Source organism: Diabrotica undecimpunctata, chromosome 10, assembly GCF_040954645.1.
Source record: "Diabrotica undecimpunctata isolate CICGRU chromosome 10, icDiaUnde3, whole genome shotgun sequence".
NCBI classification, from domain to species: Eukaryota; Metazoa; Arthropoda; class Insecta; order Coleoptera; family Chrysomelidae; genus Diabrotica; species Diabrotica undecimpunctata.
This window is the reverse complement of record NC_092812.1, coordinates 51,603,430-51,630,869: the sequence shown is the minus strand read 5'-3', so window position 1 is coordinate 51,630,869 and position 27,440 is coordinate 51,603,430. Positions and strand designations below refer to the sequence as shown.

The 27,440-nt window shown below is 31.8% G+C and overlaps 1 protein-coding gene across 3 annotated transcripts in view; it reads right to left on the bottom strand.

Annotated features, from left to right (window-relative positions):
• Positions 1–1,218: 1,218 nt before the first annotated feature.
• grh (grainy head) overlaps positions 1,219–27,440 on the bottom strand; it is a 311,557-nt gene continuing 285,335 nt past the window's right edge. For 2 of the 3 annotated variants that reach the window (XM_072545678.1, XM_072545675.1), the window contains 7 exons: positions 27,014–27,125; positions 21,000–21,094; positions 20,788–20,943; positions 20,551–20,730; positions 15,898–16,269; positions 11,246–11,310; positions 1,219–9,371 (listed from right to left, as the gene is read on the bottom strand). In XM_072545678.1, coding sequence (XP_072401779.1) covers positions 9,245–9,371; positions 11,246–11,310; positions 15,898–16,269; positions 20,551–20,730; positions 20,788–20,943; positions 21,000–21,094; positions 27,014–27,125 — 1,107 coding nt within the window. In that variant the 3' untranslated portion in view covers positions 1,219–9,244. The remainder of the gene's footprint in view (positions 9,372–11,245; positions 11,311–15,897; positions 16,270–20,550; positions 20,731–20,787; positions 20,944–20,999; positions 21,095–27,013; positions 27,126–27,440) is intronic. The other variant, XM_072545676.1, reaches the window with a different exon arrangement.

Genomic DNA, 27,440 nt, shown 5'->3' with positions numbered 1-27,440 from the left:
CATCAAACTAAACCACTTCCTTCGTAGTCTCCCTCTTCTTTTCTTCTCTTATTCTCCTGCTTGCAGAATTCTTACGACATTGCTTTCTTTTTGCATTCGTAAAACATGTCCAAACCATCTAACTCTCTGTGCCCCGATTTTCTGTTATTTTGTGTCTTATATATTTCCATTAGCTCCTGATTTGTACTTCTGTGCCATTCCCCGTTAGCCCTTTTATACCACCAAAAACTTTTGTCAATATTTTTCCTCTCACAAATCTTCAACTTTTATCTTTCTGGTTAATTGTTCAAGTTTCACATATCTGCGGAACCTACACATATGTGCGAAACATACGTACTGTTGTATTTTGTTCAGAATCGTGCTGCTTTTCTGGATCTTGGCTGCTCTAAGCATTTTTTCTATTACTAGGTTAAATCAGTCTGTTGACTGGGGGTCCTCCTGTTTTAATACTCTACTGACGTTAAACTAATTTGTAAGACTTCCTTCTATCATGATCTTATGGACTATATTAGTTAGCGACATTTAAACTAATCGTATCAGTTTCTCTGGTATTCCTAGTGATCTCATCTTCGTACAGTCCGTTTCGTGAGATGGAGCCCTAAGCCTGTTGTTCATAACTATCAATTTGTAATAATTTTAGTATAAAAACGTGGTCGGTTGTTATTATTTCCTGTCTAAACCCAGCAACAATTCCAATTTTAATAGAGGAAATTAAAAACGGGAATATTGTCATAAGCTTTCTTTTTCAGTACTTTCCAGAGCATATTCTGGTCGTATGTTTTAAATTCTGTGCTGAATCTTGTCAAAGACAATTTAGAATTCTGTTTTTACAAAGAACATAGTTTTATTTATTTTCACCTACGTATGCAATTTTTAATAATTTTGTGGTTCTTCTTTGCTATTAAATATTTCTAGATAGGAGCCTGCTGTTTTTTCAATTGTATTTTTATATTCCTCTGCTATTTTTAATTGTATATTTTCTTTTTTTTGGTGTCTTCATTTTGTTTTTTATTAACTTACACTTGAAATTTATCCCTAAATCAAAAAACCACAGGTTGAAATTTCAATCTTTTCCTAGTGTTCAAAGACTGCTACATTACACCTCTTAAGTTATACAGTTTAGAAAAAAAATAATACCTGCATGTCAATCTTAAGAAGGTTTTTATTAGCTTTTCCCTTAGATACACGTTTAAGTGTGTGGAATAAAAAAAATTCAAATACATAGATACTTTTATTTATAAAATCAAGACGTACATTTATAAAAAAGAACCTTAAGTAATATTGCGAATATATTCCTCATTGTTTCACTATCTTAACCTAAGTCGAATGGTGGTCAATGAAGACAAGTCATCGATTATAAAGATCTTATAATCTCTTTCGTATGTATGGATGCAGAGAGCTATCTAAAAAAATCTATAACTACTCTAATATCATAAAACTGTCTTAGAAGATTTTACATATTTTTATAATAAATTATTCAAAAGGTAAGAGATTTATTAATCAGATCAGTACCATGTAGAATTTTCTAAACAGAAAAATTCCTTTATAAAAACATAGTGAAGAATTGTACCTCAAAAGCGTAGTTTACTCTGAACATGCTACTTGTTAACCATTAGTCAGGTACATTTTGAATTCTTGTAGGTAAGTAAATAATCAGTAAACTGATGTAAACAAAACAGTAACAGGTAAATATACTGTATAATCATTAATTTAGGTCAGATCAACAGTTAAGGTTACTTTACTATTAAAAACCTAAGTTAGACTTATTTGACGAGAGGCACACGTATTGTTTAGAATTGAGGCCAACTGCTCTGCATACGATATTTGTAAACTAAGATTCATGTTTGAAAAAGGATTTGGTTTAAACTAAAGCTTTGATTCCTTGAAATGATAAGCAAAAATCGACGGAACACATACTAAAGCATGATTCTCTTATTTGGTGTTTTTATCTATTTTTATTCTGACATTTTGAGTAATTGGTTTTCTTTGGTTTCTATGATTATTTGGTTTATTGTTCTATATACTTTTTCGTAGACAAAACTCTTGCCAATAATTTTTATCGTACGTTTGGCCTTTTAGGTTGTCATATACTGCCTTAAAGTGGATAAACAGATAATCTGTCATTATTCTCTATTGAATTTCAATATTATATTATTTTCTCTTACTGAATGTTAGTATTTTGTGAGCTACATTTTCATATCATTCTATCTTTGAAAATTTGCACCTGTCTTGATCTGGCATATCAGCTGACCGTTTAATTTAGGGTGTTCCTCTATTATATTTATGATTTATTGAGTCATATTTAAGAGTGCCAATCTCACAGTAAAATATTTGTAATATTAAAGCAACCTTTTTATCAGAAGAAATATTGAAAAATATTGAAAACAGTGAAAGTAAATTTTTTGACTACTTTGCTAATTAAAGGAATTGAGATTACAACACAATTGTTTTTACTACGTTAAAAGTCAGCTTAATGCAACGATACATTTTAGGTATCTCCAACAGTACTATGCATTCAGGAAAATATTTTTTTAAAATTACTTCCAGTAGGAACTGTGGGAAGAGGGACATTTGACCTACACCTACAAATTTTCCTTTTCAAGGACAGTTTAGTCAATTTTAAATACAAAAAATCAAAGCCAGTATCGAGTGTAAATATGTAAATTTTCATACATGTACTTATGAAAATACTCGTTGTCTATTATTATTCTGATGTAAGAAAACGAATTTTCTTCTTCGTTGTCTTTAGCTAAGAGGAGTAGTTCCCGATAAATTAAAGAGTCTTGGGTTGTATAGAATAAAGCCTTCATGCACCTTTTTAGAAAAGAAAACAAAACAATGGCAACAGACATATGCAAATATCTGATAGATAACTAGCAGACGATCCACTTGTCAGCTCTATCCAATCATCTTCATTTAAACAATTAAAATGACCCAATTGATATAACCGCATAACAGATGCAGAATGAAATCTTACGATAATGACGCACAAGAATCGGACCTAGTCTCAATACAGTATGTAGCAGTAGAAATGTCCAGTTATGGAAATTTTAAAGAGAGCGTAAGAAAACAAACAAATAAAGCACCTTACATGTTGACTAGACCGTAAAGTGCGCACATATAAATCATGTGTAAGACTAATGACATATACGATAGAAATTAGAGTAGATACAGCAGAAACAAACAGAACGCCAGAAATCAGAGCAAATCCATTGATGGGAATACATTAAGTAAGACACAAAATACAAAACAACCAAATAAGATATCTCTGTAAAATATAGACCACCAAGAAGACCATTTAAAAGACGCCATTTACCATTTTTACTGGAAATAAGCCACAATTTGACTTTAAAATACGTTTATTTTGACGTTTCGATTTCTACTTCGAAATTTTTTTGAGATAATAATACCAAAAAGGTATTCTAAGAACCATTTCTGAAGTGGAAACCAAATCGTCAAAATAAACTTATTTTAACGTCAAATTTTGGCCTTATTCCCAGTAGAAATAGAAAATTATATTAAGATGCCATAAGAAAATAGCTTCAGAATCTTTAAAAGTTGTCGAGATGACAGGCAGTTAATGTCACAAATACGACTATAGCCTTTAGACCTACAGCCTTTAAGAAGAAAAAGAAGAATGAGGAATCAAGAAAAGTTGTGAAAAATCTGAAAAAATAATAAGAAGTAACATATACTTATATAGAACACTATGAAAATGAGACTAGTAGCAATATTACAATAGTACCATGTTTAAAAATAGATTCCACCAATGGAACTGTGTTAAAAACAGCTATGGATATTTTAAACATATTTATAAAGAAAACATAAGAATGGCGCAGAAAAATCTCTAAATTTCGGTTTTGTACCACGTGACTTGAACCATAAACTCACATTAAAGCTTAAACAAAGTAATGTAATAACCAGCTGGCCATCGGGCTGCTAAAAAAATAAATTAGGATTTGTTTAAAGTAGCAATATTAAAAAAATTTAAGTGAAAACATAGAAGCAAAAATGAGCGAAGCAAAACATGAAGGGGGCCCAATTCCATAAATATTAAGCAAGTCAGTAATAAAGGATATAGACGACTGCCAGGGTGGTATAAACTACACATACATTTATACATATATAAACTTTTTTTACTGTTAAATACATGTCAAGAGCTTATACACTGATAGTTTCGATATTTTAAACAATGACTGGAAGTTCATTTAGTTCTGAAAGCATAGTATTTTGTTTGTCATAATTTTAAGGATATTTAATATCGAAATCTTATAACCTATCCATTACCTAAAAATAATATTTTATGAATTTTTAAGTTATTGCACATTTTTATATCGCATTTCCGTGGAAAAAGTTTCATAAGTCAAAAAAAAATTAATATTACTCTATCCTGTCACATCTTTGTTCGTGTAAAATTCCAAAACTAATATAATTAGGAAAAATATGGGGAATATGCCCAAGCAACTTTACGATCCAGACATGTAGGCTTTCGACTACGGTGTTTTGTAATGGTACATGTTGTATCGGGGTTTATAAACTGTGGTCTGGCTTATAATTCCTACATCTTGACATTTCGTCTACAACTGCGGCAGATATTATTAAAAACAATACGGTAATCGTCGTAACTATGTATCGTTCACTGATACGAGCGATAGTATCTGCTAATGTATGTCACATTTGTAGACGAAAAGCCAGAACAAAATATTTCCAAACCACTGGCATTGTAAAGTCCAAATGAATGTACCATTACAACTTTAGAATCACTTTACATAATTTAGGATTGACCTATTTGTGTTTAATCAACTGCACTAATATTTTTAAGTTCCAGCAAAACTAGAAACTTAAACCGCTACAATTTTCTGTTAAATGACTAAAACTGGAACTTATATAATCTCTACTGTCAGAAACCACGAGTAGTAGTAGCCTAATATATACTACGAGTCTTTATCTTGAAAATTTCTTGAAATTTAAAGTCAATATTGCTGAAACTGACAATAGTATCTACTGGAGAATTAATAGAATTAATGCTGCAAAATCTTATAAGTTAAAAAAAATTCAAAAGATAATTTTTTTAGGGTACAATTACTTCTAGAAGGCTGCCATAATCACGGAACATATACCAGGGAAAGTAAGTAAGGAGTGGGGACGCAATATATGTGACAGTTTGATTTTTAAACTATTAATAATTTTTTCCTTGGCTGCAATGTTGACGACTCAGGATTTTATAAATAATCTCTTTTTGACTTATGGTACTTGTAACGTAAATGCGACATTAAACATTAAAACTTTAACAATGCAGCGGAGTCTTGTCTAAAATGAGTTTTGCCTAAAATGATCGCATAATACCTTTTGCGCTACATTCTTCAATATTAAAGAGGTTTTCAGAGTTCTTATCACAACACTGAGCATACATATCTAAGTCATGGCTGGTCATTATTTACAAATCTAAAGCTATATACAAAGAAAAACCCATCTTTCCCTAGATACAAGAACTAGCGGTTCTGTACAATCGTGTTCAGATCATTTACATTTTCCAATTTTGAGATCAATGGTGACCAAGTAATTACTAAGGAGTTTCTGGAAACACGGCCACTTTTTGTTTTGCAGCATACTTAATTGAAATCCTAAAACCATTATCTATAATACTTGAAGGTAGTAGTTATTTATTCCCTACGAATAGTAATATTAACAAATATCTTAATTTTATATGTTGGTTCTTAAGGCAAATATTTTTTAAGTAACAAAAAGACCATATTCCTAGAGAAAAAGAAACAAAATCATAAGTAGGTACAATAAGGCTACCAAGGCTAAGGCTAACAAGGCCAAATAATGATTAGGTATATTGTGCTTTGCATAAGTATCGCTTCTTATGAAAACAAGACAGACAGAGGCTAGTGAGTTATAGATACATCTATTATTTTCCAAGCATCGAAGAAAACATAGACAATAACTTCTGGGACAAAAGACAAAGACAGTTCATGGGGATCAGAAATACATCCATCTAATAGACAGATGGATAGATATATCCAGAAAATCAACAAAGAATCACCGAAAAAGTAAGGCGGATCATTGCTTTAAAAAAAGGATTGCTTACAGGATCTAGAGGAAAAAAAATAAAGAAAATTCATAAAGTTCGAAAGTTAACAATATCATTTTAAAGTCATCTACTTTAAAATGTATGTATAATATATGTATGAATTGTCACTATGAATGAACCAGATAAAATTAAATTATTCGAAGAATTTTTTTTAACAAGTAACAAACAACAAAAATTGTTTAATTTATTAATAATTTGTATTTTGAGAACGATATTTTTTCCGTAATGAATCGAAACGTCAAAATAAACTTATTTTAAAATAAATTTGTGGTTTATGCCTAGTAAAAATAGTAAGTCGAAAGATTTTTGAGATCATATATCCAACTAATGATACTAGTTACACAACTAGTAACTCAAAATAATAGAAAACGTTACTGCATAATTTAAATTTAAACAAAACATAACAAAACAAGATATTTCTCCTAGGATTGCATATTTTTAGAAGTTACAATGAAATGGCCTTAAAATGTCATATGGCACAAGTTAGTAGGAAATAAATGACATATCTACGCATATGTATAAGAAGTTCATTATACTGGGTGGTGAATCGTCAAACGGACCATAGGACCCTCAATATGAAATTCTAAACTGTTGAATTACTGCTTCCTTAATTATTTTACATCAAAAATCATGGGAAACTATTTGTAGAGTACTGAAATCTGCATTGAAAACAAATGTTAAAATTGTTCTACGAATTAAACACGTTACAAAATTTTTCTAAAATATTATTTTCATTTGCCAGGGTATTGTCATAAAAGTTAGGCCACACGTAGTACACTTATGTGTATAACGGGTTGCGTTTGGTCACAATGATATTAATATTTGAATTGTCAAAATTTTTATTGTTTTATTGTGGAATTCCAAGTCATTCAACAATTCAAAAGATATGCAAAAAGTTTTAAAATACGATGACAATGATTCATAATTATACATGTACAAACAATCTTGCTGAGGTACCAAGAAATTTAAAAAATCAATGTACTAATAGCAGTAGTTGAAAATCCTACAATAAGTTCTCGAACCATTTCAGATCAGTTTGACATTAATAATTTCACGACCTTAAAAATTTTGAAAAGAAATAAATTCTGTTCGTGAATTTCTGTCATCTAGAACTAAGAGATGGAGTTGCTAATAGACGCGCGAAATTTTGTTATGAAATTTTAGAACGGACTAATGCAGTCAATTTTTAAAAACATTTTGTTTAGCGATGAATTAAATGATGAACAAAATGGTCAAAATTATAGGATTTGGTCCTCAAGAAAGCCTAAGGATATTATTGAAAACAATACCCAATATCGTCGAAAAATAAATATCTGGTTAGGTAGGTATATTTAGACACGATATCATTTTTCTATGAGGAAAATTTAAATTCAGAAACATTTTTGGACTTGCTACAAGAAAAGATTTTACCGAGACTTGCAGAAGTAACTCCTGATGATGGTTTGATCCTGGTTTCAAATAGATGGATGCCCTGCACACAATAAGTGGGAGGTTAACGCATTCCTTAAAAACAGTTTTAATAATTATTTGATTGGGAGATTTAACTCAAAACGATTATTTTATCTGGGGGCATCTAAAATACAAAATTTATTGTGCCTAAAAATTTACAGATATTAACAATGCAAATTAATAGAGAGCGATAATTTTACAATCGATTAGAATACTGCTTAGTACAAAATGGCGGATTAGTGGAACATTTGTTATAGTTTTATGTTTAAAAACTATCATAATTTATTTTTTATTCGTTCTTTAAATAATAAAAATATACAGTTACAATTAGAAATCACGATTCCAGTATTTTTAAACTATATTAAAATCCTTTACATTTTGTACATCTTGGAATTGGTTTATTAGAATATCTTACACTAAGTTTTGGCACTGCTCGCACTATTGCTTGAATACACCATTATTGCTGATTTTCCCCCAACTGAGTAGTTTCATTTACTTTGTTTTTTAAACAATAAATCATAAAATAAAAATATTGAAAATTCAAATATTGTCAATATTTAACATGATTGTGATCAAACGCAACCTGTTATAAGTACTACGTGTGGTCCCTGACGTCTACAACAATACTCTGGCAAATGTATTTTTATTGGCAACATTTTGGAAAGGCTGTAATTCGTAGAACAATTTAACAGCTGTTTCAATACAGATTTCAGTCTTGCTACATGACTTATGATGGAAAATAATTGGCAAAGCAAGAATTTAACAGTTTAGAAGTTCCTATGGTTCGTTTGCCGATTCACCACCCAGTATATAACAAATGTAGAGCGATAGAGAGCGATAGTAAGGTTTTATACAAAAGTAGCCACAAATAAGTGGTGTTTCAAGGATCACCTTTCTACATAATATAATATATATATATATATATATATATATATATATATATATATATATATATATATATATATATATATATATATATATATATATATATATATAACCGATCGTGTCACGACGAGCTGAAACCCATGTCCCTCCTTATATATATGTATATATATATATATATATATATATATATATATATATATATATATATATATATATATAACAGAATGCCGTGTCTATGTGACGTCTATGAGTCGAAATCTAACGGACTGTTTCTGTATCATAGTTTTACGTGGTTGCAGCTCGAGGTTCCACTTCACTGGCTACTCTGAATTTTAAAGAACTAGAAATATATTTAAAATATAAAAGGTATATAGGGTATAGTGTAAAACATCTACATACCATGCTTGATTTACAATGTATTAATGAGTTCGTATGGACATAGTCGCAGCACGTTGTGACACGTCATATACATACATCGATGTAAACCCTAAATGCTAATTCTTAATAAACGTATTTAAATTCTCAGAAACAAAAACATTGCCACCATGTATTAAAACCTGATAACATTAGAGTTACATTGGATCTTTATGATCACATTAATATTTTATAAATATGAACGCAATCACGCCCTAATAACATAAAAACAAAAACTAACAAAAACTTAGTTTGATTATAAAATGAAAGAAAAATCCTTGTAAAAACAACATGCTAGACACTATAAACAAATAATAAAGTTTTGATCAACATCGTTCTTAAAAATACATTGTTTAAAAAACAAATCACAACAAAATCTGATTATAATATCAATGGCGGTTAGTGGTTCATCAGTTCCACGAGCGTTAAGTCATATAGATCTTCATCTACTGCCTTCAGTTCCATTAAAAAATAATCCTCGTTGCAGTAGTAGGCGACCATATCATCATCAATCTTGGCTATAATTCTGAAAAGAAAATGTAACTATTAATATACATACAATATCAACTAGCAATGATGGAATAATGAAAACTGACTGATTGACACAAATTATATCACACAAGATCAAAGGAAAATAATGCTCCTTTAATTAGAATAATATTCTTCTGGTGGTTTGTTAATCATTTATTTATACTTATGCATTTAATGTATTTAGAAATAAATATACTATGGAAGTAAATACGAGAAAATTGTAGAGAAGAATATCTATTAATCCATGTCAAAAATATTTTACATAATTATAACTATATATACAACAAAAAGTAACATAAATAAGCAGTGTATTTTTCTCACCAAAGAAGTATAGAAAATGGGCGTACCATGCATTGGTAAAGAAGCAGCAGTGTTAGCAACCTTGAAGAGTGGGACTATTGTGGCAGGGCCATAAAATTATGGTAAATTTGGAAAAACATATAAATAAGAAAAAATTGAAGTAATTTAGGTGTTGTACGCTACTCTAGTGTATTAACAGTCAACATTTTGAAATTAATTACAAAAATTTGTCCGTTTCGGTCTAAAAATATGGTTTTTGTTAATTATAGTGGATATAAGGATTGCATTTAAGTCTAAAAAGAAGTGTAATTATAGTATTTCTACTAAAATTATAGGATTATTGCTAACACTGTGTAGCAGTAACATACTGTAAATATATATTTTATATAGTAAATTGTAAAATACGAATAAAATCAAGAAATGGTGCAAATCGAATTTAGGGTAAAGAAGGTTATTAAAAAAAAGTAACAACATGCAATAATATACTACGTAGCAGAATTAACAACATGTTAGAATATGCGATAAAATAAAATGGTAGATAAGAGTATAAATACAAATTTACAGTGTTTCTAGTACCGTTATAATACCATGATAAATGAGATAGTACCAACTTAAATTCACGGTATATTATGGTCCTAAAACTCAAGAGAGAAAGAGTACTAACGGTATTATGGTATATGTTATTATACAATTGTCTACATAAAAGCAGAATAAACTGAAGCATTATATTATGGAACAAGAAAAGTAGCTAAACAAAGCTAAAACAGGGGAAAATATAAAAGTACCCAATATATCACAATTCGAAAGTTAAAAATTGAATACAATATTTAAAAAACATAGTTGAACATACTTGGACAAGTACTAAATATTTTAAGTAGTAGAATGGCATCACTCAAACACATTGAAAGATGCTGTACGAGAATAAAAGCAATTGAGACTTGTCACTATACATTTTAGGCAGTAAATGGAGGAGAAAGAGAGGGAAAAGAAGAAAACAGAAAGCGTTGAAAGAAAAGGAGACAGGAGGTGGGAAAGGACAAGAGAAAGAATGGGCTAAGAATTTTATTTTACCAAAAATTTATGTGGCCAAAAAGACTTAGAGCAGAAAACCATTTAAACATAAAAGAGAGTAAACCTACAAAAAAACGGAAGCGGACTACACTACCCCGCCTGTTAACATCCTAGCTGGCTGTAGTCGATGGACTCAAACAGTATTTATGTAGGTGTCTCTATTGGTACATCACCGTATACAGGGTTTTGTTGGATTTAAGGAGAGTCATGCTTGATGCTTAGACATGGCTATTATTTTCTCCGTTGCAAGTACTATTAGTGAATGCTACATGGTTCTTGATTTCCTATTTACCTTATGGCGTGTGTGCCTGTATCTACTTTTTCCTCTATATCTATATATCGATTGTTATACACTGTAGAATACCGTTCCTAACCTATTTTTAGAAGTAAACATTGTAAGTAGTTAGTAAAATGCGAACTGTTAGAAGATACCACCAATTAATGATCAGTTCACTACTCACAACTACTCCAAACATTTGTCAAAAAATCTAAACTTACCCTTTTCTGTTTTTGCGATACAAGTTAATAATATTCGAAGGGCTTATTTTGTACTTATTCTCAATCTGCAAAATAAGGAAAACAGAATTAATTTTTAGTGAAAAAGTAGATGTATTTCTGTCTTTCTTAATTTTAGCATAGATTTAGAAGAAGTACTGAGCTTTTCTTTAGAAATGCAAATGACAAGTACGTGGAGCTGCAAAAGTGAACTGTTCCCACGTCGACGATTACCATGATGTTAATCAAACATGCCGGTTTTAGTTTGTAGTGTTATTTTAAACGGAATGAGATGAGTGTAAAAGCCCAGTACATCCAGGTCCATGCATATTAGGCCAGGGCTTCCAGCACAAAATGTCATTCTACTAAATTACTATTTTATGTCTCTTTAAAATTAATATTTAATGCTTTAGTAATTAATATACTTAGTTACCTGAAAAATGTTTCCTATAAAAGTACTTTCTTTAAAAACAAAAACATTCTCGAAAAAGAAAATCTTGATATTTTATTTGTAAAATTGAAAAACACTAAAAATTGATATCATAATTGTCTCGAAAAAGAAAAAGATACACATAACCCTCATCAATCATGTTCATTCTTAAAACATAGAGTATCCAAGTACAGTATCACACATATGAAATTCAATTCTCTTTTGTCCCTTCGTTGATATTAGGTATATTACCAGTTCTTCTTATCATAATATTAACAAAGCTATTTTATTATGTATTTCCTCATTTATTTAATCCAATTACGTTATCTATTTTGCATATATCTTTTCAACTGATGGTAATGCTCACTATTTTGTTCTACAGTTCAGTTGTTACTAACGTCTTTTTGGTTTGCTAAATAATCGTCTAATAAATTCGTGAAATCTTTGTCTGCTTGATATAATGTTCCATAATTTACATCCTTTTAGTTCTTCAATAACGTTACCTACGTACCAGACTATTTCTTTTAATATTTTTTCCTTTTTTGTTCCGTTTTTTTTCTAATTATATTTAGGTTCATCAGCCAGGATATTAAAAAGTATGGGTAAGTGTGTCTCTGTACCTAATACGGATTCCATATGACATGAAGTCTACAGATTTTTAACGAAAAAATCTGACTTCTAAAGCAGAAGATATGTACCTTTGGAAAATATTTAATAAAAATAAAAAATGGAAATAACCATCTAGATAAGACACACGTGGAGGTGGATACTAAAGGTATGTACCGAAACTGAAAATATTATACCAAATGTACCAGAAAAAAAAAAAACAAAAACTCTTTATAAATAAACCTCAAGAACTAAAGTGCCCGAAAAATCAAAGAAATTGTCAAAACAAACCAGTGGTCCAAATATAAACGGAGTAAATGTAGCTGGTGATAAAATATATTAAAATGACGGAAAAAGAAAAATATGATTATGTAAATAGAATTCACAATCGTTTTTCTTTATTGTTAGAGAAGCAGTAAAAGACGTGGTTTTGCTTTGTTTCTTCATGTTCCTAAGATTTTGACGAATCTCGATGATTAAGTTTTAAAAACAGAGTTCTGGTTCTTATAACGTAAATATTTTTATTATTTGGAAGTATATTTTTGTAAATTCTTAGCTCTTTTATTAAATACTTGCTCTATTAGTGTTAGATTAATTATTAATTTGCTAACATTTCTTTTTTTAATCAGTTTACGAATAAAACTTTCAATAAAAGTTTTGTTAGAATCACTCAAGTCAATCAAGAATACACTATAGTAGGCCAAAATTCTGGAAACTTTACAAACATTTTCTGAAACTGTTTTCTTGTGGCATATCGAAATTAAATATTGTGTTTATACATGGGAGTGAGCTACAATTGATTGTAATGATAATTCCATTTTTAACTAAAAAAATTTGACGTTTCGATTTCAACTCCGAAAATCGTTCTCAAAAAAACTATTTTAAATTTAAAAATTGACACAATTGGCCGTGGTGGTAAAGGCACCACCCACGCTTTAAAAAAATATAAGGGTGGATTTTTGTCCTATGAAACTTAAATTCTGATTATGTTCAGTGTTCTACATTATTAATATGTGCTATAAACCTTTGTGTGTGAGAAATGTATTGTGTATGTGTATTAAGGTTGCATATGTATTGTGTATCATTGAAGACGAGTGGCTTAGAATTTCTGAATCCGCCATTGTTGGTATATTCTTGTTGTTGACTTCTTCTTTCAGTATTGGCAACCAAAGCCTGCTACATTCTGCTGATAGGATTGCTACACATTTTTCTTCAGTAGGATCAGAGCTACTTCTATGATTTTTCTCATGGTTTCTTTCATGATTATTGATGCATCTTTCAATTGTACTCTCTGCTCATTGCCCCAGGCATGTTTGCATTTCTGTGATCTGTCAAACTCCCTATTTTTAATGTATGTTTCATGCTAGTTTATCCTAACACTTAGTGGTCTTCCGTTTTCTCCCACATACAAATTGTTGCATTACCAGGGTATTTTATAGATATCGTTCTTTGATCTTTCTTGTGTGTTGTTAGGTTTGGTTTTAGACAGGATAGATCGGAATATGTTGATTGTTTTAAATGTTGTTCTGATGTTATACTTATTTCGTATCCTTTTTAATTTTTTTGATAGGCCCTTTACATATGGTATTTCTGTCATCATTTAGCCCCTTATTGTGAGTGTTTCTGGGTTGCTTGTGGTGTTTTGTTGTTTTCTCTCTTCTTGTGGAATTCCTCGTTGATAAATGACAATTGCTAGTCATTTTTTCTAAAACAATTGTTAGCAGGTTTTTTTTTCTTGGAATACCTTTTCATTAGAACAGGTATTTTGGGTTCTACCATATAATGATTTGATGTTTACGTTGTGATTTGAGTAGTAATTTAAATATATTATTTTGGCACATCCAAAAAAGGAAGTGAATTATTGTTTTCTTTTTCTATGATGCATTTGATTGATTCTTCTTTATTGTTGATGTCCATCAAAAATGTAATAAATGCTTCTGGACCGTAAAGCCAAATAGAGAACACATCATCTACATATCTCCACCATACTGTGAGTTATTTGTCTTGTTTGAGTACAATGTTTTGTTCGAAATCTTCCATGAAGATATCTGCTAATAATGGAAATAAGGATGAACCCAAGGCTAATTGGAAGTTCTGTTTATAGAAATCAATCAAGTTGAAAATAAGTAATGTCTGTGCTTAAAGTGTTAAAATCTCTATGCTAGCTAACACATTCAGTTTTTCCCTTTCTAAGTTAATTCTTATTATTTTTAAAGTTTTCTCTAATGGTACATTGGCTGGTGATATCAAAATTGACTAGTATGTTGTGTAATTGTAACTGTGTATTTGTGTAATTGTGTATTTCTGCTAGTTTTTGTAATAATTGTTGTGAGTTGTTATTGTACGTTATTGTATTGTGTTCTAGAGGTTGTATTATATGTAGGAGGAACTTAAACTCCTTGCAGAAGATTGTCTAGTGGCGTGTGAAAGTCGTGTGTAAAAGAGAAATGTTGCTAATAAAACTAAAATTTTGGCTACTAGTGTACACGAGGTTACTGTTGTTTTTGTTTATAATTTCATTTTCATCCCACTGAAATTTCAGAATTAATTAAGTTAGGACTGGGCGGTCTTAAAATCTGAATCCCTGAATCTGTTACCCTCTATTCCTGATTAACATATATAATAACTTGATTGATTGGAAAAACTTTTATTGAATACTTTTAGGTAAATCTATGAGCAAGGAAGAAAATATCAGCAGGTAATGTTACCATATAACATATAAAATCTACTACACGGCCCACTATTATTAATTTTTTATGTTTTTTATTGAACATAGTGACAAAATTAAAATTAAATTGTTGGTTAAATGTTAGTGAATCAGTTATATTTTATCTAAGATGTCTTTTGAAATTTTGCATCCTTTGTTTTAATAAATTTTTGCTGGAAACCCTTAAAGCAATTAAAGCTAAGCGTTATTCATGAAACTTTAAGAAACGGCATGATTGACAATGATGAAAAGTTCAGTTTAGATCATTTTTATCCAAATTATCAATATACCATTCGCTAAACCTGTTGGTTGAAGGACATGTATTATTAAAATATGCGGTAAATGACATAGTTCTTGGATTCTAACTTCTCCTCTTCCATTATTTCTTTTATAGTCGTATTTCCTATTGCACGTTCATATGTATAGTAGGGTGTACCTTTACTCACACTTCTCTACAACATATTACGAGTTTTATTTTTCTTTTGAGTGTTTTAATATCTTTCGAGTATAGCATACACTGATGTACAATAGGCCAATTGCTGTCTGGTTTATAACAGACGGCACTCTAAGAAAAAAACAACATACACTGTTTAACTTCTTATGATTCGTTTTCTTTGACCTATTGTGTCATGCATATTCGAATTCCATGGTTACTCCTAAGTAAAGATATTTAGATTTGGCCAGGTTAATAGTTAAAACCCATTATTCATAACTATATTTGCCATTTTTGATAATAATGGATAATAATAATAATATAATGATAATAATATATCCTACTAATACTCAATTTCTAATAATTTCTTTTTGAGTATTAGAGTTTAGCGTATAGTTTATTGTTTTTTAAATACTAAGCTGTTCAATTATCAATTTTCTTTGAGGCTCTTAAAGTTTCATTAAGGCTCTAAAACTTACTGCGTTTAGAAGTCCTGCTGTGGTAGGAGGAACTACATGTAACGGTGTATAAACATCTTCATTTTCTTGACGTACATATAACATAACTCTCTCGCTCAAAGGGGGAGGTCCTGAGCCTGGTCCGGCCATTAACTTTGTCCTTTTTATTGGAGGGGAGAAGACGTTGCCCTCTGAGGATAAACTACTATCTAACATAGTTTCCTTTTTGTCAGCGTCAGGGGGGAAATGGTTGTGAAATTTTAGAGTAGGAGTTATGGGAGGTTTCGAAGCAGGGTGTAGAAGAAACGGAGATCCAGTCTTCACGTAATCTACTGGACCGCTAAGAGAACCATCCTCCTGAGAGTAAAACCCCTGCAGTTCCATTGACGTTAGCTGAAATTAAAAGAAGAACATTAATAAAACATAGCTAAATAGTTTGGTCAAAATTAAACGGATATATTTTTAAATGTACCGTATATACCGTTAGCTTGTTGCCTCCATTGTCTGCGATCCTATGCCATATGGACGGCTTCATGTAGGAATTTTCCCACCACCTTTTCATTTGGTCTGCCTATCGTGTTAGAGATGTTCCTCTTGGTACCAATACCAAACACCCAGTAGATCCAAATTTATTAAAACCATGAAAAATAAAAGAGTCTATGAACCAGAAAGAATCTCAGCTGAACTTCTGAAAAATGCGAGAGCAACGCTTGTTGATATGCTGACAGAACTTTTTAATACATACTTAAACGGAGGTAATATACCTTAAAGCTGAATAGAAGGATGGATTACACCGATCCACAAACTACAAGAACTACCGCTGCAACTCAATTATAAACACTCTCAATAGATTATACGGAAAAGTTATAAAACAATAGTCGAAAACAATCACTTGAGCTGGAACAGCAGGCAGGATTTCTAGTTGGACGATCTTGCATCGATCACATCTACACTTTAACCCAACTAAACGAAAGCTTATGATACCTATGACATGACCCCTACGTAGACTATGGCAAGTACTGGAAAGTTAATCTATTAATATTACACTTGTGAAAGGAATACAACGATTCTACAACGATCTTCGATCAAAAATAAAGATTAACAATCAGTTCTCCGAGAATTTAAGGGTAAATAAGGGACTAAGGCAAAACTGCAGTCTATCTACAACACTCTTCAAAATCTATCTGAATGAGGCACTGAAAAAATTGAGATCATGCTCTGGCACGGGTATACCATTAAACAAGAAAACATCATGTTCAAGGACTAGCTTCTGACTTTCTCTCATTATTCACTACGTTATCTAAGCTGCACAATGAAGGCCCTTTCAGTGATTACACTAGACCCTACTAAAAGTACCAACCTTTATAAAATGTTGCAGCATACCAATTGGCTTCCCAATTCCTTAAAAATGGCAAAGCATCTGGAAAGGAATGTAAAGAACAACTCAAAGTAGGACGGGAGGTTAACCAACCAATTGATCGAAGCTTTCAATGATTCTTTCAATGATTAAGCTGAACAAAGCTTCTGGTATTGACGACACTCGCGTAATTAACAAGTCAAGAAGTTTAAACCAAAAACACATTACAGTAGATTTTCCAGATAACGAATAGCTGTGCCCAAATTATACATATACTCAAAGCAATAGAAGTCAAAGTCATTGTGTTGGTTAAACCTGGCAAAGATCCCATCGACCCCAAAAGCTATCGATCGATATACTTGAACGATACTCATTAGACTTTGATCGAGAATAGAAGAAAAATGTATTAAAGAACCACACGATTTTAGACCAGAAAGATCCTGTACATCACAAACACTGAATTCCACCAAACACATCGAAAACGGCTATGAAACGTGTCAGGTGTTCGGGATATTACACAGTATTTTTCGTCCCTTTCAATAAAAAGAAGAGCAAATGAAGAATACAGAAGAATAATCTCGGCACAGAAGAAGCAATAAAACGGATGAAAAGCAGAAAAGCTGTAGGGCCTGATAATATCGAAGCTGAATTTTTAAAACTCTTGGAGGATGAAGGAATAAATTGGATCACGGCTGTCTTCAATAAAATATACAATACAGGAATCATCCCTGATAAATGGCTAGAATCAGAATTCATAGCGATACCTAAAAAACAGGGGGCTAAAAAGTGCGAAGAATATCGAACAATCAGCCTAATGAGCCACATGTTGAAACTGTTTCTTAGAGTCATCCATGGAAGAATTTATAAGAAGTGCGAGGAACAAATATCAGACAGACAGTTCGGCTTCATTAACGCAGTGGGTACCAGAGAGGCATTCGGAGTACAGGTACTGATTCAAAGATGCAGGGACGTTAACTGCGACGTATACGCGTGCTTGATCGACTATGAAAAGGCATTTGACAGAGTTCAACATCAAAAGATGATAAACATTTTAAAAGAAGCAGACCTGGATGACAAAGACCTCAGAATAATTTCAGAACTATACTGGAATCAGACCGCATACATGAAAATTAACGGAGAAGAAACAGATCACATCAAAATACTACGCGGAGTTAGACAGGGATGTATTCTATCGCCGTTGATATTTAATATGTACTCAGAAAAAATTTTTAACGAGGCTCTTTACGGAATAGACGAAGGCATCCTTCTAAATGGTGAAAGAGTAAACAATGTTAGATATGCCGACGACACCATGGTGATAGCAGATAGTTTAGAGGGACTTCAGAGGCTAATGGACAGAATAAACGAGTACAGTCAACAGTACGGACTAAACATTAATACCCACAAAACCAAACAAATGATTGTCAGCAAGGAGAATATAAATGGGGCTCATCTATACATTAATGGGACGCAGATAGAGCGAGTAAAACAGTATTGCTACCTGGGAACTATTATAAACGAACAGTGGAGCAATGTACAGGAAATAAAGTGCCGCATAGGAAAGGCAAGAACGGTCTTTAACAAAATGAGCGCCATCTTCAAAAGTCACAACATATCCCTGGATACAAAAATGAGACATTTGAGATGCTATGTTTTCTCTGTGTTGTTGTACGGGGCGGAGGCATGGACGCTTACAGACACCACTATTAAAAAACTTGAAGCATTTGAGATGTGGCTTTATAGAAGAATGCTGAGAATATCATGGACAGCAAGGATCACGAACAAGGAAGTTCTAGAAAAAATGAAGAAGGAACCAGAGATTGTGTTTACGATCAAACGCATAAAATTGCAATATCTGGGACACGTTATGAGAAATCAGCACCGTTACTCCCTGCTGCAGTCTATATTGCAAGGTAAAGTCAAAGGTAAGCGAGGACCTGGTAGAAGGAGAATATCATGGCTGCGGAATTTAAGAACATGGTTTAAGAAAACCTCAACGGAGCTGTTTCGAGCCGCAGCGAGCAAGGTCATGATTGCCAATATGATTTCCAACATCCGAAAAGGATAGGAACCAGAAGAAGAAGAATCTCGGTAAAAGCAGTGTAATGAAACTAACACTGTAAACATTTACACCAATGATCGTTTTAGTAGATACTAGGACTTTCACCTCTGCAGACTCCACAGCTATTATTGCGCAAGCAAGAAACTTTTGCCCAAATAGAAATAACACTAACTGAAGCCTTGAAAACAATGAAAATCTCTTCCCAATCTAACTAGCTTAAGCCAAATCTCGGAAAAACTCAAGTCTGCTACTTTCACCTTCTTAGAAAATTATCCAAAAACCTGAACATGCTTCTCCTAAATCCCTCGGTTTGAGCCTAGATCGTAGGTTGTCATTCAAAGAACATTGTTTGAATCTAAGAGGTAAACTTTTAAACTATGATCACTAATTCAAAGCATGAAAACTCAAATTAAGAAAAAGATTTCTGGCCAGATCAATTCATCTACAAAATTCATCAAAAAGAACTCGTGTTGCCAAATGAAAGAAGCTATTTCTCAATATCTAGAACCTTGTAACGTTATAAACGCCACATGTTCGTTATTTTTATTCAAATAATTATTTTATTCCAATTTCTTTTGATTTTGTTTATTTGTTAAATTTTTGTTTCATTTCTCTATTTTTATTCTAAAAATCGTTGGCGCTCAACCTTCAGTCTACTAAATATTTTGTATAAATTCCAATTTTAATTTGCACTTGTTTCAAATCTATACTCCATTCTATTCTATGCCATAGACATATATAAAATATCTAGGATCTCAAGTCGTTAGCACCTTTATTTGTCAGTTGACAACTCCGTCCTGCCATGTTAGTATTCACTTCTAAATAATGGAAGGGAATGTTGTTCTGTATCTTTTGTCTACTTAAGCTGCATTTTATGATCACAAATTCATTTACATAGTTAAATCTCCATTGGGGTAAATTGATAATTCTTTATATTTAATATTTAACCAATATCCACCGATCAATACTACCAGACCAGCAATAATTGGTCTGGTAGTATTGATTGTCATTTTGATAGTAACTAACTTTCGAATGAAGCTGGCCCATAAAAATGTGAAATATGCATCATTATAAGTAAATAATGGAACAAAAAAAAAACGAATACACTCACTAAAAGTACGCAACGGATAACTATATCTACCTTTGTTTGAAAAGTCTAGTGACAAAAAATTTATGTAAACATTTATAACCTTCATTTCAGGTGAAAGAGATAGAGAAGGAAGGATTTATAAAAGCAAATATCCTTAATACGTACCTTGTCAATGTCTTCTGCTGGCGAGAATAACACAGGAGGCTTGGTGAGATCACTCATTGTATAGAATTCTGATCGCTCAGACATAGGATGATATAATTCATCAAGCTTTTTCCGCCCTGTTGCTGTCATTTTACGTTTAGCAGCTCTTCGTTCTTCATCTCTTGTCTTCCGCTCTGCGCCCTAAACATACCACAAAATCAATACTGCACGGCCCTTATCATTAGACTTTATATTTACCTTATCACAGAAAACTTTTATTTGGCAATAACCCCTATGGAAGATTTGCGAATCCCTGGGGTCTTCATATGTGTCTATTTGTAAATGGAGCGGTAATCCTTTTACTCCCTTCTGACTGCTAAAGTCTGTGCTTAAGCATTGGACGGCGATATTAATCTAAAAATGAAATGTGTTTTTATTTAATTATTTTGAAGAAATAATATTGTGCATACCTTTGCTGGGCTTTCCAGAGGGTTCCAATATATGGCTATCGCATTATGAGCAATTTCTTCAATGCAACCAACTAAGCCTACGCTATTTTTCGTGTCTAAAATAGATAAAATCGTTGAAGTATTAGGATAATTATATTTTAAGAGATTCTAATTTTAAACAATCACGGACAAATAACTACGTGCTTTCTGAAACTAACAATTTCATTCATAAAAAATAAAACTCATGGATATCCTCATATTATTGCAAGAAGTATCAACTTGCATATTCTTGTAATCGTTAAAGGATTGAATATTAATCTACAGCACACGTAGAAAATGAAACAGATATATCTCAACTTCAATATGGCAAGGAAACAGTTTCAGTGTAATTCTACTGTATACGAAGGAATAAAAAAAAACAGAAATTAAAATAAAATAAATATAGACGGTTGCGTTTCGATTCAAGTCGACTCTCACCATTCTTCTACACGTGTTTCAAGGTTTACCTTTCATCAGGAAGAATTGTGAGAAGACTAAACTGGATCGAAACGCACCGGCAGTTGGTAATTATAATAAAATAATATACAAACGTATGCAATTAGCGACCTCTAATGTGGAAGAGAAATTAAAATATTTTACTAAGCGATTTATGTCCTTTAAATTGCAAGAGACAGTTAAGATATTTAAGATGATCATTACCTCTCAAAACAACATCACTATCAATATCTAAAAACCTGCAAAATACAAGCTAGTGGTTTGCACTGAATATATTGAACAAGATATGAACTTTATAGGAAGTGAGGGTGCTTTACTGAATTGTCAAAATTCAATGAGCCCAAGCCCAAACTTGGTTCTTTTAGCATATTTGCACCGTTTGGTGTGAAAAGAAAATTTCTCGTGCATGTATAAAAGTCTGCTTATGATTATGAAGCTACAAGATGCAGTGGTTTTAAATTTTTTTTCTTAACTTTTAGACTGAGAATTTTAGCCTTTTTAGACGTTTTTTAAAGTAATAATAGTTTAGCAGTTAATCACAATCTGTTTCTTAACAGTGCAGTAGTTATATGTGAAACTGTTTAATCATTTGCAAAATTGTTTGTTTATTGTGTCCTGTATGTCCTGTATAATTTTTTGAAACATAACTTGAGGAAACACTAAAAAGACAAGCATTAAAGTGCATATGAATATGTTAATAAACTTTACAAATTGTATGTACAAGTCATTATTCCATGCAATTCAAAGTTTGAATACATTCTCTAATTACTAAAATTTGATAATGCAGCCAGTGCATTCCATTTTTGTTTCAGTACAAGAGGAGAATTATTTACCAGTGGTGCGACAGCAATGCAGTTGCAATTTAAGCGATGGAACTCACCTCATAATTGTTTTCTAAAAGCATTGATATAAGCTATTATTTCTATACGTTCTTCAAATTTGCTTTAACGTTCTCTTCTAATTCAGCTGCTTTATAAATGTTCTATGTTCCTTTCCTTATTCGATGTTAGTTGGTTAGGATTGTTTTACAATACATCAAAATGGTTTTTCTTACATTTTTAGTTAAATTCTTCATCTTTAAAGGCCATATTTATAGGTTTTTTCATGTTAATTAAGATAAATTTGTTCCTAGGTAAAATACCAAGAAACCTAGTTTCTTTTGCTATGGAGATTCTTCAGTTGTTGATTTATAATTGTAAACATTATAAATGTGCAAATGACTAAAATGTTTTCAGCCATTAACTTAATTAAATTATGATGACATTTTTGACAATTTGACATTCCGATGACATAGAGAAACAATATAATTGTATTTTTGGATGTATTACAACAGCAGCCCTAAATGTAATTAATAATACGTGCTAAGAACACGTCCTAACTGAATCATTCCTAATTTGATGTATTAGGTAGGTATGAAGATACCATGTTTCATTTGGATTAATCAGTTATCATGTATGGCATGTAGAGTAGAAATATAAGTAATCTGTTATTATACAGGTATCTTTATTTTTATCAAACAATTATTGGTGTGTTAAATACGAGTACAAATATTCAGACTTCTAATAAGTGTTAACATAAAAAACACGAGGTGAAACTCCTAACAGTGCAATAAAATCACAAGCAAAAAAACATTGATTAACTTACCCCTAAATTTAGGCGAGGAAGACGCATGTAAATAAAAATGATTTAAAATATCTTCAAACAATAAACAAAGTTCTTAAGTTTACTAGTTTTAATTTCTGGTTCTTCAATTCTGTGTAATAATTAGTAAAGTAAATAAATAACTCCTTTTACAAATCTTAAGAAATTACGAAGGTGGACTAATAATGTGCACACTATTATATATTATAGAGGTCGGCAACCTTACGTTGTTTAAAGAAACGTTTTATTTTCCGTCTATAGACAACTCCAAAAACGGGGACTTGGACAATAATTCGGAAAACGTGATATTTATATAAGTTAAATGGACAACTGTGATACAACACCAAAACTGCGTCAAACCTGATTGCGACGTTGTCTATGTGTACAAAAGTCATATAAAATAGAATATATTAAAACAAAAATAAATTTTAACGCCTAATTAACTTAAACGCATCTATTGTTGAAAAGACAGGATTGATAGAAGTGATTTGAAGATGAAAAGACAAAATATATACTAGATATATAGGACCATATAAAGAAATGACCAGAAATAATAATGGAAGGAGATTTCTAGCACTTTAAACAATATGACAATAACTAATACATTTTTTTTAGATCCATAACTGACTATATACTAGTTGAAAGCAATGATAGAAGAAAAGTAATGGTACAACAGTACAAAGAGGACCCAAAATATGAAGCGACCATTACATGGTAGTAATCAAGATACGAGAAGAAATAAAAAAGAAAGAAAAGCCTAATACATAAAAGGAAAAAGCAATTAAAAAACATACTTAGATAAAGACGGAAAGATGTTGACACGAAACAGCAAAGAATAATTGTAACATCTCATGTTATAAGAACAGTACAGAAGGTAAAAATGGTTCAAGCCAATCAGAAGCCTAACTGGGAGAAGAAGCAAATTAAAATTCAGAACAAAGACAAGGCTCATCAACAGCATCATACTGGCCATACCGATGTACGCATCTATCGCATGGGACATTACTGCTAGACGAACTGAAAGAAGATCCAAGCTGTCGACAACGGAGTACTATAAGAAGCAGCGAACGTCCATCGATACGTACAGGAAATATTCCTTTTCAGAGACACCCAACAGATCAGAGTACTGAAACATATGGACAACAAAGCAAGAACAAAATTCGTCGAACTAATGGACCATCCCAACCACATCCTTCGAGAGACCATAAGGTATGATGTCTTCACTCGATGAAAACATAGAAGACCCAAATAGCAACTGCTTGGTAACGACTAAAAAGAGATAGTATCTGCAACGTTCGACTAACTCTCATCCTCAACCGATACTCATCCCAAAAAGATGCCATATGGCACATACCAACCAAAAAAAAAGTACTAACAAAACATTAAAAAAACCGGGCTAGAGCGGCCCATTTTTCCATCTGAGAGTTGAGACTCGGAGTCTGCTCAGCAGAAAGGCTCTGGTAGGCTTATGGAAGCTCGATGCTCGGAGACACATAAAGATGACAAGAAAAAGAAGACCACGGGACTAAATCGTCTTACGCTGTCCTGTACTTCACGCGGAGGAGACATTAAGTGGGAGTCTCGTTTTCCAAGACTCTCACATGACAAGCAATATTATGATAGAAGCCTCTCATATCGCATCAGCGTGCTGTGAGGGGGATTATGGAAGAATACCTGAAGAGAATTGGGACTCGGATGATTCGTATTTGAACTACTTATCTCATATATAAATATGAATTTCAATTAGGGATTTTGTATTGGAAATGCAATATAAGAAGTACGAAGTGAAAACCGATATCAATTTTCAAGTAGATACACTTCCCAGTACGTTTATTTAAATACGCAAACAATTTTGTGGAAAGTGGTGCGATTACTACTTTAGCAACAGAGTGAGATTATGAATGTATTCTATTATACAATTTATCTCTCTGTAACTTACACAGAAGCCACCACCAACCTAAACTTTGGAGTCTTTCTGTCTTATAATTAATCTTAGATTACATTCTAAAATTTTGATGACAACGATACGGAAATTAATGGGTATATTCGAAAGTTTTCATAATTGTTAGAACCGAAGAAATGAAACAGACGCACCAGGTAGCTGGCATTTTAATCTACATTATAATACATGTATAAATTTTCGTCAAATGTCATTATGGTCGTACATAACACCTACACGTCTGAAGAACAAAATATAATCGATAAAACCCACGAGAAACCTTCGCGAACAATATGTTTATCTGAAAATGTACCTACAATTTTATGTTATAATTCAGTGCTCAAGAATACCAATTCCAATATTAGAATAATAATTATATGTAAGGTTATTAAATGAAGTGGAACAAATTACGCAAGTTATAAAATCATTTCTACCTACTCACAAAGAAATACAGATGAACAATATTTTATATAGTAATGTTTTCAATAAAGATTAAACTTAAAAAACGTTTATTTTATGTGTGTGATATTACTTCTCCATTTTTAAATTAACAGAGGTTAATAAAAGAATAATAGATGGAACATATGACATGATAAAAAAATATGGTATTAAATATGATAATCAATATGAATCATGAAAAACAGCAAAAGCTTAAAATATTTGTGGATAAAGAATAAAAGAAAGTGGACGTATTTAAGAACAAATAATACCAACTGAAGGTAGAGAATAATTCCTAAGCATATGCCAATTTTCCTTCTAATTTGTTAACCACGAAGACGCCATACTACTGTGAACCCTGTGAAAAGCATAATCGCTTGGTCTAAATAAATTTTTCGGTATAAACATGATTCCTTTACTTTACAATAGGCAGACAATCACCAAAATTTCCACCATATAATATAATACTTCGTGTTAGACAGGGTTCGGGTTGTGATAGTTTCATATACCTCTATATGAACTCCATGATGGGATAAAAAGCTTCTTTGCAATATAAAAACTTCTGTTAAGAAAAAAAAAACAGGTGAGAAAATCGTATACAGGTTTTTAAAGATTCTAAAAGGAATATAAGAGATCTTCTTCTTCTAATGGCACTAAAACCATTTGTAGGTCTTGGCCTGCTTAACAACGTTCTTCCATTTCTTCATACTTTCCTTCGCCACTGCCTAATGTGCATGGTTTTAAGATCTTCCTCTACATCGTCTATCCACTTTTACGGGGCCTTCCTCTTGTCTTATTTCCTTGGAGTTTCCATCTCTGCATTACTTTTACAGCTCGATTATCTGGTATTCTTTCTAAATGGCCCAGTCAGTTTAGTCTTTGTGACTTTACAAATCTAACGATATCTCTGCTCTGACTTAATTCATCCAGCTCATAGTTCATTTTTATTATCCACGAACCATCGCTACAGTGGGTTGGTTCAAAAATATTTCTCAATATTTTGCGCTCAAATATTCTCAATTGATTTTCATCAATGATTGAAGGGAACCACTGGTCTGATTAGTTTTGTAGATTCTAAGCTTAGACTCACGACTCAGTATCTTACTTTTCATTAAGTATTTGTATGCATAAAAGCACTTATTATCGCCAAAAATCCGTGCTTGTATTTCTTGACTGACGTTGTTGCTGTCATTTATTATTTAGCCTAGGTAGGTTAAGGATTTGTACTCATATACCTTTTCGAACCTTCAAAAACCTGCTTTTACATGAAATAGATGATTTTTTCACATATCGATTGAGGTAATAAGGATACACTACAGAAAAACGTAAAACTTACAATTCCCGTGACAACTGTGGAAAAGGTAATAGAAAAATATCAAAGATTACACATATTTCTATAGGTACGTTTTAAGAAAATATTTATAGATTTAAAACTAAGGGATTCAAAAACCCCATAAATTAGAGATTTCAAATAGTTTCCCAATCTAAATATTAATTTTAAAATCTAAAAAGTAGTACCAACCTGCATCTAGTATTCTTTGTTTCACCGAATGCTGCCGACCATGCCAAAATTGCCAGGCCTTAATTTCGTCTTCGGGGCTTTTTTCTTCTCGAAACATCAACATAACAATGCTCTGAAATTAAAAACATGCGAAATGACAAAAAGTTATGGCGCGAAAATATCAATAAATATTATTTCAATATTTAATGCACACTGCTGCATATACTATCTCGTTATATCGTGGTTCAAAAAGACCTAAATAGCCTTATTCGTTGCAGGCTTTCGAGTAGATAAATGATTCATACGATGTCTTCTTGCACAAATATTAGTCATGCAGATTTCTTATTTGAGTAATTTCCTATTTCATACTATATTTTCTATGACGAGCTTCCAAATTAGACACGAATGTAAATAAAGAAAGTCTGTGCCGGTCTGAGATTGTAAACCT